General features: G+C 43.1%; 2 protein-coding genes across 3 annotated transcripts in view; one reads left to right on the top strand and one right to left on the bottom strand.

Annotated features, from left to right (window-relative positions):
- Positions 1-2,558, top strand: part of LOC143294748 (nuclear pore complex protein Nup155-like) — a 105,406-nt gene extending 102,848 nt beyond the window's left edge. For both annotated transcript variants that reach the window (XM_076606211.1, XM_076606212.1), the window contains exon 34: positions 1,433-2,558. In XM_076606211.1, coding sequence (XP_076462326.1) covers positions 1,433-1,568 — 136 coding nt within the window. In that variant the 3' untranslated portion in view covers positions 1,569-2,558. The remainder of the gene's footprint in view (positions 1-1,432) is intronic.
- A 124-nt stretch (positions 2,559-2,682) lies between these two features.
- Positions 2,683-15,876, bottom strand: part of LOC143295212 (armadillo repeat-containing protein 7-like) — a 16,688-nt gene continuing 3,494 nt past the window's right edge. Inside the window, exons 3-7 of the mRNA XM_076606786.1 lie at positions 15,249-15,317; positions 10,365-10,431; positions 7,832-7,902; positions 4,471-4,562; positions 2,683-3,048 (exon numbers count right to left, since the gene is read on the bottom strand). Coding sequence (XP_076462901.1) covers positions 2,941-3,048; positions 4,471-4,562; positions 7,832-7,902; positions 10,365-10,431; positions 15,249-15,317 — 407 coding nt within the window. The 3' untranslated portion in view covers positions 2,683-2,940. The remainder of the gene's footprint in view (positions 3,049-4,470; positions 4,563-7,831; positions 7,903-10,364; positions 10,432-15,248; positions 15,318-15,876) is intronic.

Genomic DNA, 15,876 nt, shown 5'->3' with positions numbered 1-15,876 from the left:
TCTGCATTAAACTATTTTAAGTCTAGTATTTAAAGTTAGGTTAAAAAGGTTAAATGTCCCATAGCATTTTACAGCCATTTAGGCAGTGTATTAATATGCACCATCTCTCCATTGTGGCAGTGCTTTAACTCACTCAGTACGGCCAGTCCTCCCCTCGGAGGTCCAGTGGGTGTCTGCATGACCCAACCTTTAGCTTCCGTCGTCAGAATTGTGGTATTCTTTGTCAACATTAAACTCTTCAGTATAAGAGCCTTCTGCTTGCAATAGTTTGATGATGGCAACTGGAGTGAAACGCTGTTAACGTCGTCTCTTTCGCCGTTCGTATGGAGAGAGTTAATATGCTCTATCTCTAAGGCTTGGCATACCAAGGCGGTGCGCACTCCTCTCGTGCATTAAAAAAAAATCTTCTAGAATCAAAGTCAAGTACCCATTCACAGTGTGGTGGTGTGGGGAAAATCAGAGTGAAATGCCTTACCCAAGAACACAGCGTCATGCCGAAACAGAGCCTTGATCTCTGATCACTGGTGAACACTGGATCACAACTCTGATCACTGGTGAACTCTGATCACTGGTGAACACTGGATCACAACTCTGATCACTGGTGAACACTGGATCACAACACTGAGATCACTGGTGAACTCTGGATCACTGGTGAACACTGGATCACAACTCTGATCACTGGTGAACACTGGATCACAACTCTGATCACTGGTGAACTCTGATCACTGGTGAACACTGGATCACAACTCTGATCACTGGTGAACTCTGGATCACTGGTGAACACTGGATCACAACTCTGATCACTGGTGAACTCTGGATCATTGGTGAACACTGGATCACAACTCTGATCACTGGTGAACACTGGATCACAACACTGATCACTGGTGAACTCTGGATCACTGGTGAACTCTGGATCACAACTCTGATCACTGGTGAACTCTGGATCATTGGTGAACACTGGATCACAACTCTGATCACTGGTGAACTCTGGATCACTGGTGAACACTGGATCACAACTGATCACTGGTGAACACTGGATCACAACTGATCACTGGTGAACACTGGATCACAAGTCTGATTCTGCCGGAGCACCTCTGGACATAACTGTCACCTCTTTCCACCTCCCTCCTCTCTTTCCATCTCTGGATTTTCTGCCTTCTGACGTGATGAATCTGTCCTCTCTTTTCATCTGTGGATTCTGTGCCTTCTGACGACATGTTTTCATCACTTCTGTCCTTTATTTCCATCTGTGGATTCTGTGCCTTCTGACGACATGTTTTCATCACTTCTGTCTTTCATTCATGGTTATGCATTTGTTTGAATGTCTGGTGTGAAAGAGATTTATCTGTACACAGGTTTCAGCGCTATTTAAATAGTGTTGTTATTATGGTGGTGAATGATAACCAGAATTGTGTGGCCTGTGTGGTTCCAGACGGCGGTTTGGCCTGGTGTGTACAGACGCTGTGTCCACCTACCTGATAGAGCTGCAAGCCATGAAACCTGACCCCACCATCACCCTTCTGCTCTCTCAGTTCAAAGGTGTCAGGGCCAGACTGGAGCGATTCTAGGGCATTTAAAACTCAGCTGTGGCCTTACAATTATTGACACGAGTGGGGAGCTGACCCACGAACTGTACATTGGTCGTTGTGAAGGAAACTTGTACTTCTCAGTTGTGGGAAAAGAGAAAATGGTGACCACACAAGAGGGATGAGAAAGCTTTTAATCGCCAGTCTTTGAGGGATCAGGAAGTTTAAACCACAACAACTGATGTAAAGCTAGGAAAAAAACCCAGTTCAGTTAAAATAGGTCAGTTTTAAGATAAGAGGAGCTGATTTGCCTTTCATTGATGATGTATCATCACAAACTATCAGAACTTGTTGTGGTTTTAGTTGTGACAGATTCAGAGTGCAAGAACAACTCTTCCCCCATGTATCTTCATTTATCAGTGATGTAAACATTCATATAGGATCGCTTACAATTTCAAAACATTTAATATTTCAAAAATCTTTTTATTTATTCACCGTTCAGTCGATGATCAAGATTTTTTTTTAATGTAAAAGAAAACAAAGCATTGCCGCTATTGAACATTCTCCAGGTCTATAGTACTTCGACAGGGCAAGCATAAGGCACTGGGTAATCAGAGCAAGTTTTGTAAGTTACTTTCGCTGTAATTAATAATGAAATTATAGTAAAAAATATTGTGACTGAACTTGTCTGCTGTCATGTCAATGTTTGATGACACAAAGGCAAGTGTCTTAAAGTGGGGAAATATCTTGAGGCTGGTTGCATGTTGGGTGAGGAACTTGAGGCTGGTTGCATGTTGGGTGAGGAACTTGAGGGAAAGGAAGACTGCAGAGTGAGGTGTGTTGCGCTTTTAGCATCAGAGACTGTCAGAAAACCTGATAGGGGAAAACCCCAACACGTTGTGCTGTCTTGTGTTCATTGTGATGAATGTGAGGATGCTCTGACCCGTCCCAACAACTAGGAAGTTGAAGGGATCATCGCTTTTAATTTGAGATGCAGAGAATAAAGTATCATTGGTATGTCACTATGTGAAATGAAAATTATGGGCCTTTCAGTTTGTGTCACATGCTTCTTTCCTTTTCCACTCACTCCTGTTCACACACACACACACACACAAACTGTAAAAAGAAACACCAGGAGAGAGTGTGCATAGTCGATTCGCTTCAGTTTTATTTACATAATACAGTTGGGTCTTTTTTATATTAATGTTTCATTTGGCACTCATCTTCTGCCTCCCATATCCTGTCAAAATAATATACAGAACTGTTGGAATCTATGCATTCAAGTTCCCAATCATAATGCTCACATTTTCCCCAAAGCACACAACATACCACACACAAATGCACACAAACACACAAGTGAACACACGCACACACACACACACAGACACACAAGACTGAGAAACACGGTGTATGATCATGATGTGACAAAGGCAGACGCTGAAGCAGTGTGTTCAAGCTGCTGATGCGCCATCTGCTTCTGGAACTTCCGTGCCTCCTCCACTTGATGTGCACTGCAATAGTCCTGTGGAAGGGAGATTTTTATAGTTAATTACATGGAGCAAACTTCCTGTGTAATGGGTTCTAAGCACGTCACATGAAACAATACATATGCAGTAGTTTTAATGGCCTTGCAAAAATGCTTTGAAAATATGACCAGAGCATCAGTAAAATGATATTGTAACAGTGCAGGAATCTTGACTAGACGTATAAAAATGAATCAGTAAAATGATATTGTAACAGTGCAGGAATCTTGACTAGACGTATAAAAATGAATCAGTAAAATGATACTGTAACAGTGCAGGAATCTTGACTAGACGTATAAAAATGAATCAGTAAAATGATATTGTAACAGGCCAGGAATCTTGACTAGACGTATAAAAATGAATCGGTAAAATGATATTGTAACAGGCCAGGAATCTTGACTAGACGTATAAAAATGAATCAGTAAAATGATACTGTAACAGTGCAGGAATCTTGACTAGACGTATAAAAATGAATCAGTAAAATGATATTGTAACAGTCCAGGAATCTTGACTAGACGTATAAAAATGAATCAGTAAAATGATATTGTAACAGGCCAGGAATCTTGACTAGACGTATAAAAATGAATCAGTAAAATGATATTGTAACAGGCCAGGAATCTTGACTAGACGTATAAAAATGAATCAGTAAAATGATATTTTAACAGGCCAGGAATCTTGACTAGACATATAAAAATGAATCAGTAAAATGATACTGTAACAGGCCAGGAATCTTGACTAGACGTATAAAAATGAATCGGTAAAATGATATTGTAACAGGCCAGGAATCTTGACTAGACATATAAAAATGAATCAGTAAAATGATATTGTAACAGGCCAGGAATCTTGACTAGACATATAAAAATGAATCAGTAAAATGATATTTTAACAGGCCAGGATTCTTGCCTAGACGTATAAAAATGAATCAGTAAAATGATATTGTAACAGGCTAGAAATCTTGACTAGACATATAAAAATGAATCAGTAAAATGATACTGTAACAGGCCAGGAATCTTGACTAGACGTATAAAAAAGAATCAGTAAAATGATACTGTAACGGGCCAGGAATCTTGACCAGATATGTGAAATGAAAGTAACATGAAAAAAGACAAAACTGGAAAGCATTTCAGGAGTAGATTTGCCCTCCTTTTTTTTCCAGAGATATTGTCTCTTGAGGGATGGACGCCTGCTCAAAAGATGCGTTGCAAAGTATAATCAGGCATATAAAACAAAACACAATCATAAAACTTGACGGAAATCACCAGAAATTAAAGCCAAACAACACTTAAACTGCTGCTAGTTCTGCTATCCCAACCTCCGTTACTTCTATGCTAAAAAAAAAAAAAGATAATGTCATTTCATTTACATCATACCACATAAAAAACATACACAGACAGACTTCACTAGCTCTGTGACAAAGGTACCTCGATGAAAACAGTTGCCAGGTTGCTGAGTCTTGTGTTTGGGCAAGCAGCAAACCTCAGCATGCATTCCACAACAGGAAGAATCGTAATGTCTGCAAATGACATCAGTGACAACAACACAATGATACTGTGCACATCCACTGGCAACAATTGTCATTCTCATCATCAGGCATCAAATGGAACATTTTGTTCTGCCAGCTAGCTGGAATCCAGGCACTGGCCACAGTTTAGTTTTATTGTTTACTTTTCTTTTAAACACTGCACTTTTATTCTGAGGACTTGGAGACAAGCTACTTAGGCTACATTTACACTAGGCCGGTATCTTAGCTCAACTAGTTGAGCTAAGTTGAGCGTCAACTAACGATATCTCCGCTCAACGTTGGTCAACTAGTTACCGAATTCAGGTTGCCTCAACTCCCTTGCGAATGCAGTTTGTTGTTTTTTAAAATAAGCCCCGCCTCCCCGCCACGTCACATGCGCAGCAAGCGCTGGGCGCTTTTATACAGCATTTTTACTGGCAACTACCACCAACTGCCAACAACTGTTGCGTTAACTTGTGCTCAACTTGGAAAGTTGACATGTAGTTGGTGTGGGTCTTGGCTCAACTTCCAAGATAGTATAAATAAAGCTCTCGGGGTAGCTATTCAGCCCATCTTGCCTCTTGTCGAAAAGAAAGGGATTTCTCTTCAGAAAATCCAAGACCTGCTCCTTTTGATTCTCGGTGAGCCTATGCTGCTTGAGGGACTTGCCCTTCTTGTCAGTCTGGGTGGGGGTGGACTCGATCCCCGGGGTGTGCTCTGCAGCATCTCCAGGAGTCGACGGCACATCATCAGGAACAACTGCGGAATCAGGACTCGACATCTTGTTGTTGCAGGGTCGACAGTGAAAAACCCTAGTAGCAGCCAAAGATTTGAATGAAATGCACGCAAAGATATCGTGTGATGGTCTGGTTTATATACTGTGCGCACACCAACTGTACAAGTTGAGACAAGATGCAGTAACCCACACCAACTAGTTGCCACAACCTCTGTCAACGTAAATCAACTTAAATCGTAGTTATCGCGTCCAAAAAACACACACTGCGTGCGTGCGAGCGAGGCTTGGCTTGCGAGTCGAGCAATGCCACGCGGTGGAGAAAAAGGTTGCCTCAATTCAGCGCATCTTGTGTAAACGCGCATGTCAACTGGCGCCAACGTCGAAGTTGGCGGCCAACTCCATAGGATATTGGGTGGGAGGTGATATCTATTTCAGCTACGGCAACTTGAAGCGCATCTTGATCGGGAAAACCAGATAGGCAAGGTCTAAAAATAAAGGGTCGACAACTGCCACCAACTCACAATATCCTTCCTCATCTAGCTCGGCAACGCTAGCACAACTAGTTGCTGGGAGTTGAGATGCCTAGTGTAAATTAGCCTTTAGTTTTTGCCCTCTTTTCCAGGACTTCTATTTTCTAATAGGTTAATTCTCTCCATATTTTTTTTGGTTTCCAGCCAACCATACGATCATTACTTTTGCAGAATAAAACAAAATCAGATATGTACAACATTATTTGAATTATTTAAAACACACAACAACAACATACCACAGAAAAATTTCAAATTGTGTACGTAAATCTCTTTTTAAACTTTGATCATGTTCCCATGTAATTGTCAACAAGCTGCTGTACCAAGTATGGAAACTAAATGTAAGATCTGAGCTCAGCTGTGTCAAGTTGTTTTTCTGTCGTACTTATTCATGATCCAGACCTTTGACCTTTGGCCTTGGATTTCAGTAGAATTTAAGTTCTCACTATTGTTGATCACTGTGAGAAGTCTGAAGACCAGATACACTGTGAGAAGTCTGAAGACCAGATACACAGTGAGACAGACACACTGTGAGAAGTCTGAAGACCAGACACACTGTGAGAAGTCTGAAGGCCAGACACACTGTGAGAAGACCAGACACACTGTGAGAAGTCTGAAGACCAGACACACTGTGAGAAGTCTGAAGGCCAGACACACTGTGAGAAGACCAGACACACTGAGAAGTCTGAAGGCCAGACACACTGTGAGAAGTCTGAAGGCCAGACACACTGTGAGAAGACCAGACACACTGTGAGAAGTCTGAAGGCCAGACACACTGTGAGAAGTCTGAAGACCAGACACACTGTGAGAAGTCTGAAGGCCAGACACACTGTGAGAAGTCTGAAGACCAGACACACTGTGAGAAGTCTCAAGACCAGATACAAGATACAGGCTGTACAGTGCTTCCGAATTTTTTTTTTTTTTTTCCTTTCACCTGTTTTACCCGAGTCAAACCTTGATTTTTGAATAGGATTCTTGCTCTCACCTGTCATCATGACCAATAATCAATCAGTTACATGTTTTATACAGACTAGATGCAATATACCAGGTCTTGCTCTCACCTGTCATGACCAATAATCAGTTACATGTTTCATACAGACTAGATGCAATATACCAGGTCTTGCTCTCACCTGTCATCATGACCAATAATCAATCAGTTACATGTTTTATACAGACTAGATGCAATATACCAGGTCTTGCTCTCACCTGTCATCATGACCAATAATCAGTTACATGTTTTATACAGACTAGATGCAATATACCAGGTCTTGCTCTCACCTGTCATCATGACCAATAATCAGTTACATGTTTTATACAGACTAGATGCAATATACCAGGTCTTGCTCTCACCTGTCATCATGACCAATAATCAGTTACATGTTTTATACAGACTAGATGCAATATACCAGGTCTTGCTCTCACCTGTCATCATGACCAATAATCAGTTACATGTTTTATACAGACTAGATGCAATATACCAGGTCTTGCTCTCACCAGTCATCATGACCAATAATCAGTTACATGTTTTATACAGACTAGATGCAATATACCAGGTCTTGCTCTCACCTGTCATCATGACCAATAATCAATCAAATACATGTTCTATACAGACTAGATGCAATATTCCAGACTTGTTGGAGGGGATGAACCTTTTCCATAATGAAATGCTATCATCTTGATCTTTGTCCTTGACTTTCAAAAGGGTTCCTGTTTTCTGTACAGCCTGACACTGTACTGTTTTGTGAAGTGTGGACGACAGTCACAAGATCTATCAAGCCCACAGGCCTGTTAGACCCTAACCTCTGACCCCTTCAAGTTAAACTGAAATACAATCATTCCTTGAAAAGTAAGGCCTGCAAAAATGTGTCACTATCAACCAACCATCCTGGGGTTGTCTAGCTTGCACTGGCTGAGAAATGCCAATGTTAAAGTTTACCATGCATACACATATCCTCAACCCACCTACACAACACACACACATATTCCTACAACACTCACTGAAGTACACATTTACCAACCTGCCTGTGACTTAGGAGTGATGAGGTACATCAAGGCTGTGATGGCCGACATGACTGTTTCCTCACTGCAACTGAAACCAAACTGAATGGTTAGTGACAATGTTCACACACACACACACATATATTAAAAAAAAAGAAAAATTGTCACTGAATGTTATGATCATTAGTATTGATACATGGCACCTATCTCTGTCATAAACCAAGCTCTAAGCCATTTTACATTGATGGAGTCATTTTCAAAACATGCCTACATGATTAGAGATGACTGACAGCTGTCTATAGGCACCATCATTCATTTCCTGTCTCATTCAGTCACACTTCAGTCATGTCTGCACACACACACACATGAATTATGACTGCTCCGTCTGAAACAAGGACTGACGTCATGATCATATCCAAAGTGACTACCAAAGTGACTAACAGTTCCTAAAAACATATATGCATCCAAGCTGAGCAGCTCATCATTTTATTTGCATGTCTTTTTAGTCTTGGTGAAAGAAGACAGTTCTCCGCTGGTCTCCTCTGTTCTCCTTCACTCTGTTCTCCTCCCCTCTGTTCTCCTTCATTCTGTTCTTCACTCTGTTCTCCTCCATTCTGTTCTCCTCCACTCTGTTCTCCTTCACTGGGGGACAGAGACAGATGGAGGAGAGTGGTGGCGCTGTCGTCACTGATGCCCCAACGATATCAACAATCATCAAGGGACAGGTCAAGGTGTAACTGACGGGTAAATGAAAACTAATGAACAATGTCAACAGTGGTTGATAACTTTGGAGCTGGAGATGTCAGCAGAGGTTGGTAACTTTGGAGCTGGAGATGTCAAGAGTGGTTGATAACTTTGGAGCTGGAGATGTCAGCAGAGGTTGGTAACTTTGGAGCTGGAGATGTCAAGAGTGGTTGATAACTTTGGAGCTGGAGATGTCAGCAGAGGTTGGTAACTTTGGAGCTGGAGATGTCAAGAGTGGTTGATAACTTTGGAGCTGGAGATGTCAGCAGAGGTTGGTAACTTTGGAGCTGGAGATGTCAAGAGTGGTTGATAACTTTGGAGCTGGAGATGTCAAGAGTGGTTGATAACTTTGGAGCTTGAGATGTCAAGAGTGGTTGATAACTTTGGAGCTGGAGATGTCAAGAGTGGTCATTAAGTGGTTGATAACTTTGGAGCTGGAGATGTCAAGAGTGGTTGATAACTTTGGAGCTGGAGATGTCAAGAGTGGTTGATAGCTTTGGAACTGGAGATGTCAAGAGTGGCTGATAACTATGGAGCTGATGATGTCAAGAGTGGCTGATAACTTTGGATCTGGTGATGTCAAGAGTGGATGATAACTTTGGAGATGGAGATGTCAAGAGTGGTTGATAACTTTGGAGCTGGTGATGCCAAGAGTGGTTGATAACTTTGGAGATGGAGATATCAAGAGTGGTTGACAACTTTGGAGCTGGAGATGTCAAGAGTGCTTGATAAATTTGGAGCTGGAGATGTCAAGAGTGCTTGATAACTTTATAGATGTCAAGAGTGGTTCACAACTTTGGAGCTGGAGATGTCAAGAGTGGCTGATAACTTTGGAGATGTCAAGAGTGGTTGATAACTTTGGAGCTGGAGACGTCAAGAGTGGTTGATAACTTTGGTGATGTCAAGAGTGGTTGATAACTTTGGAGATGTCAAGAGTGGTTGATAACTTTGGAGCTGGAGATGTCAAGAGTGGTTGATAACTTTGGAGCTGGAGATGTCAAGAGTGGTTGATAACTTTGGAGATGTCAAGAGTGGTTGATAACTTTGGAGATGTCAAGAGTGGTTGATAACTTTGGAGATGTCAAGAGTGGTTGATAACTTTGATGTCAAGAGTGCCTGATATATTTGGAGCTGGAGATGTCAAGAGTGGTTGAAAACTTTGGAGCTGGAGATTTCTGCAGTCGTTCTGTTGTTTTGGTATCTGTTTTTGTTGTTGTTGTTTTTTTCAGTCTCAAATATATCTGGTGAGGGATCTTGAGCAATAATCAATAAACAGAAAAACAAGGATCAAGGTCCATATTCTGTCTGGGGAGACATACTGAAGTATAGCTGTTCTGTGGCACAATTTGGTTCATTTTTTTTTTAAACATGAGCACCACATATTCACAACATCACTTTGTGTTGTTCACTGACTTCACAGTCAACACACTAAACATGAAATCTTAACATGAATAATCTGTTATAAAAAAAACAAAAAAACCCAAACAAACAAACAAACAAATAAACCCCCAAAAAACCAACAATAAAGTTACTCTCTATGAATTGGAAAGTGTCCCAAGCAAATTGCGTTCTCCTTATTTGAATCATTTTTTTTTTTTTTTACAGCACCTGAAATCTTACTCTGAAACAAACAAGCAAAATGTGAACACACACACACACATAACTAAAAGTACTATTTAAATGATTGATAAACTGCCCATCTTATCAGTGAAACATAAATGGACATAAATTCTACTTTATTTATTATTTTTTTCTTTCTTTTTTTTAAAAGATGTTATTTGTCATATCCATGAATATTTCCAGGCTCACCTTGACAAACATTTTATGACCAGTGGTACACCTCCATTTCTCAGTATATGTTCTTTATTTTTCTTATCTGTTGAACAGAAATACACATTCATAAAATAAATTTAACATGTTAAAAAACCCAACAAAAACAAAACAAACCCAAGGTAAAACTGAAAATGACACAGAAGAAACTAAATTGTGAGTACAAATGAAATGAGTGTGTTTAGATGTGATGGTGTTTGTGAGAGTGACTGAAATGAGTGTGTTTAGATGTGATGGTGTTTGTGAGAGTGACTGAAATGAGTGTGTTTAGATGTGATGGTGTTTGTGAGAGTGACTGAAATGAGTGTGTTTAGATGTGATGGTGTTTGTGAGAGTGACTGAAATGAGTGAGGGACTGGTGAGGCAGGTGGCTAGACACCCTTATGGAGATCCATAAAAGGGCGTTGGCTCAGGAGAGCCACCGACGGCCATCTAGCTCCACCGTGCTGTGTGCATGCCACACGCAGTTGGCCCCCGGGGTGTGTGTCTACCCATGCATGCGAAGTCTGGATCCGGCAGAATCTGCGGAAGAAACCTATCGGTTCAACGGAGAGGAAGGCGGTTACAGCAACGCACTGTGGAGTGCAGAGAGCAAGATGAGACACCGAAAGGATATCTTGGTCATCCACTGCATCCGTGCTCATCCTCCAGTCGTCTCGACTTAGTCTTGCCACTGGAAATTGGTGGACCCGGACGAGAGAGTGAGGTCGACGTTGCGCAACTCCTCTTCACTTTAAACAAACTCATCGCGCAAGTCGTCAGTCATCCAAAATGACCTTTCATCCTTCATCATTTCATCACCCCCAAGTCCTGTGGCGACAGGCAAGCGACGAAACGACAGGTGTGGGTACACTGGCAGTCGCAGCCGCAGACCTGCACGCAGGCGGCTCAGGCCATAGGGTCGTTCTTCGTCGACAGGAGCAGCGATGGAGCTCGGCAGCCGTCTGAGCGTCTGAGCAGCCCTCTTTAGGAATGCACTGCTCACCTCCCTGGCATGAGGAAGGGGCTAGAAAAGGTGCCCTAAAAATTGCCTGCTCCATATCACCCTGGCCAGCATACCGCGGCTGGCGGGGACCCTATATCAGCGGTCGAAACAAGAAAGAAAAGAAAAAACAAGGATCGTTCCTCTCACCATTGGTGCTTGGAACATAAGGACTCTCCTGGACAGAGATAACGCGGACAGACCCCAAAGGAGAACGGCACTAGTTGCATCCGAACTCGCCAGATACAACATTGACATCGCAGCCTTGAGTGAGACTCGGCTTGCAGGTGAAGGCGAGCTCTGTGAACAGGGATCTGGTTACACCTTCTTCTGGAGTGGATGAGGAAGCGAAGAGAGATGTGAGGCTGGCGTTGGTTTTGCAGTAAAAACAACACTTGTCAGCAAGCTAGCTGGAATCCCAAAGGGAGTCAATGATAGGCTTATGACCATGAAACTCCCACTGGCATCTGGCCAGAAGCACCTCACCATTGTCAGTGCCTACACCCCAACCATGACCAACCCGCATGAAGTGAAGGCGAAGTTCTACGAGGACCTTCACTCATTGCTGCTATCCCTAAAGCAGATAAGCTCATCATTCTTGGGGACTTCAATGTTAGAGTTGGCTCTGACTACATCTCCTGGGATGGAGTGATTGGAAAGCATGGTGTGGGCCACTGCAACCCAAATGGATTGCTTTTGCTTCAGACCTGTGCAGAGCACGAACTGTTGATAACCAACACAGTTTTCTGCCTCCCTACCCGTAACAGGACGTCATGGATGCACCCTCGCTCAAAGCATTGGCATCTCATCAATTACGTCATCGTCAGGAAAAGGGATAGGCAAGATGTACGTGTAACAAAGACCATGTGCGGCGCCGAGTGTTGGACAGACCATCGCCTTGTAGTCTCGAAGCTGAATATTCGAATCCAGCCCAAGAGACGCCCCCAAGGCCAGAAGGCTCCAAAACAGCTCAACATCGCTAAGCTGAAAAACATCACCATCAAACAGTCCTTTGTGGAGCTGCTGGAAGATCGTCTGGAATCCGCCTCTCTGGACAACCAGAATGTGGAGTCTGACTGGAGGACCCTGCGTGAGCTGATCTATAGTACAGCTTCAGAGACCCTGGGACCCATGACCAGAAAGCACAAAGACTGGTTTGATGAAAACTGTGATGAAATCAAGCAGCTTCTGGATGAGAAACGCCGTCTGCATCAAGCCTACCTGAGCAACCCAAAGTCCACATCAAAAAAGGATGCGTACGATGCCATCCGCAGGACTGTTCAGCATAAGTTACGCCAGATGCAGGATAAGTGGCTGAGTGACAAAGCTGATGAGATCCAGGGATATGCAGACAGGCACGATATGAAGAGGTTCTATGATGCCTTAAAAGAAGTCTACGGCCCCACATCCTCAGGATCATCCCCCCTCCTCAGTGCAGATGGGAATACCTTGATCACCGAGAAGGAGAAAATTCTCGAACGCTGGGCTGAGCACTTCAACAGTGTCTTAAATCGCCTTTCCTTCATAAATGATGAAGCCATAGACCGTCTCCCACAAGTCCCCATCAACGAAGCACTGGACGATCCGCCAACACCTCTTGAGACCCAGAAAGCAATCCGTCTGCTATCCAGTGGCAAAGCACCTGGCTCAGACTCCATACCAGCAGAGGTCTACAAGGATGGAGGCACTGTGCTGACTGAGAAGCTCCATCAGCTGTACTCATTCATGTGGAAAGAAGAGACGATCCCCCAGGATTTCAAAGATGCATCTATCATTCACTTGTACAAGCAAAAGGGGAACCGGCAAGCCTGTGATAACCATCGGGGCATTTCCTTGCTCTCCATCGCAGGCAAGATACTTGCCAGGATCCTACTAAACCGCCTCACAGCATACCTTGACCAAGGTCATTTGCCTGAAAGCCAATGTGGATTCCGGAAAGAGCGTGGAACCACCGACATGGTGTTTGCTGCAAGGCAGCTGCAAGAGAAATGTCAGGAGCAAAATGCTGATCTGTTCTCCACCTATGTCGACCTCACTAAGGCTTTCGACACCATGAGTAGAGGGACTGTGGAAGATCATGGCCAAGTACGGATGCCCTCGGAAATTTATTTCCTTGGTCAGCCAATTCCATGAAGGCATGCAGGCTCAAGTCCAGGACAATGGCGAAACATCTGCTCCTTTTGCTGTCACAAATGGTGTCAAGCAAGGCTGCGTCCTGGCTCCAACGCTGTTCAGCCTCATGTTCTCTGCAATGCTTACTGATGCCTTCAGAGATGGCGATGTTGGAATCGGCCTAAAGTATCGAACAGATGGCAAGCTGTTTAACCTCAGAAGGCTTCAAGCAAAAACGAAGGTCATGACAGACATCATCAGAGACTTTTTGTTTGCTGATGAATGTGCCCTCAACGCTGGATCTGAAGCTGACATGCAACTCAGCGTCGACAAGTTTGCCACTGCCAGCAGGAACTTCGGCCTTACCATCAGCACGAGGAAAACTGAAGTTCTCCATCAGCCAGCCCCAGGGAAACCCTACGTTGAGCCCAACATCACAGTCAACGGTCAGAGACTCAGTGCGGTGGAGCGGTTCACATACCTTGGCAGCACACTGTCACGAAATGTGACCATCGACGATGAAGTGAACGTCAGGATTGCAAGAGCAAGCGCAACTTTTGGCAGACTCAATGCAAATGTCTGGAACAGAAGAGGCATTAGTCTTGAGACCAAGCTAAAGGTCTACAGAGCAGTAGTTCTCCCCACACTACTGTACGCCTGCGAAACGTGGACAGTGTACCAACGACATGCCAAGAAGCTGAACCACTTCCACACAACATGTCTCAGGAAGCTACTGAACATCAAGTGGCAAGACAGGACCCCAGACACAGAGGTGCTCGCAAAAGCCACCCTTCCCAGCATCTTCACCATCCTGATGCAGTCCCAGCTTCGCTGGGCTGGACACGTGGCACACATGCCAGACCATCGGCTGCCCAAAAGGCTCTTCTATGGCGAGCTGCAACAAGGGAAGAGATCACACGGAGGTCAGAAGAAGCGCTTCAGAGATACTCTGAAAGTCTCTCTGAAAGTGTTTGATATCAACCCTGACTCCTGGGAGGAATCTGCAGTGGACCGTGACAAATGGCGCGCTGCTGTGCACAAAGGCGCCAAGTTGTGCGAGGCCAACAGGACTGCTGCAGCTGTTCAGAAGAGGCAGGCCAGAAAGTCACGGGCAAACAAGCTCCCTGACAATGGTATGCCTGTCTTTGTCTGCCCCAACTGTCAGCGAACATTTCGTGCGCAGATTGGACTATTCAGCCATCTGCGCATTCACAGATAGATTCATGAGCATCCTCCCCCCACCCCACCACCACCCTCCCCCCATCCCCCAGCTGGATGACAATGATGGTCATCATCGATCTCGATGGACACACCACCAGTTTGTGAGAGTGACTGAAATGAGTGTGTTTAGATGTGATGGTGTTTGTGAGAGTGACTGAAATGAGTGTGTTTAGATGTGATGGTGTTTGTGAGAGTGACTGAAATGAGTGTGTTTAGATGTGATGGTGTTTGTGAGAGTGACTGAAATGAGTGTGTTTAGATGTGATGGTGTTTGTGAGAGTTGCTGTCATGTTTATAATTTGACATGAACAAAAATTTTTAATTTATTAAGCCATTTACAACATTCCATCTTTTTTATTTTGTATTTTCAAGAATCCCAAAATAAATGTGTCAAATGGAGTTGTTCTGTGTGCGTGCGTGCGTGCGTGCATTGTGTATTTTGTCTGTACTTATACACGAGTGATTACACACACACATATATTTACACGTTAACTTTAGATACTTTTTATATGTACAAAACCAAAAATACTGTTTATGTGCCAGCTTACCAAGACATGCATTGCAGAGACCCCCCAATCCAAACTCCACAAGTTTTTCATCTTGCTCTTCCAGAGAATCTGTACTCAGACATTTTACAAAAACAGAAATGAATTCATTAAAAAGGTGATTAAAAAAAAGTTTATAAAACAAACAATACAAAAAAACCAATCAAACAAAAAGACATCTAGGTGACTTTTAAGTAATCTGTGAATCTTTCTCTACATTTTCAGTTTATTGTGTATAAATGTCACACGTATCAGTTGTAAGAAAAAATGAAAACAACAAAAACAACAAAAAAACAAAACAAAAAAACCAACAACATGAAATAGCATTTTAGGCTCCTATTCACTACATTACCACTGTATGTTAACATGGCACTGAGAGAATCAAACATCAAGAATGAGCTTCTGGCAACATCTTTTTTTTCAATTTGTAACTGTTGTATGTGTTCAAACATCAAGACCAACATTAACTTTTTGGAGAAACAAAACTGGATTTTCAATCTGGGTCTTTCTGTGTATGACAAGAATGAAATCAATGAAGAAGAAAGAAGGATCATCCCCAACCAGTATTAACTCATTCTACTCCAGGTACGAGTTAACCTGTACTATGATTACTTCCCTTGTGGACCAGGTA

Source organism: Babylonia areolata, chromosome 20, assembly GCF_041734735.1.
Source record: "Babylonia areolata isolate BAREFJ2019XMU chromosome 20, ASM4173473v1, whole genome shotgun sequence".
NCBI lineage: Eukaryota > Metazoa > Mollusca > Gastropoda > Neogastropoda > Buccinidae > Babylonia > Babylonia areolata.
Note: the sequence above shows the minus strand (reverse complement) of the source record. Positions and strands in the feature narration are given on the sequence as shown.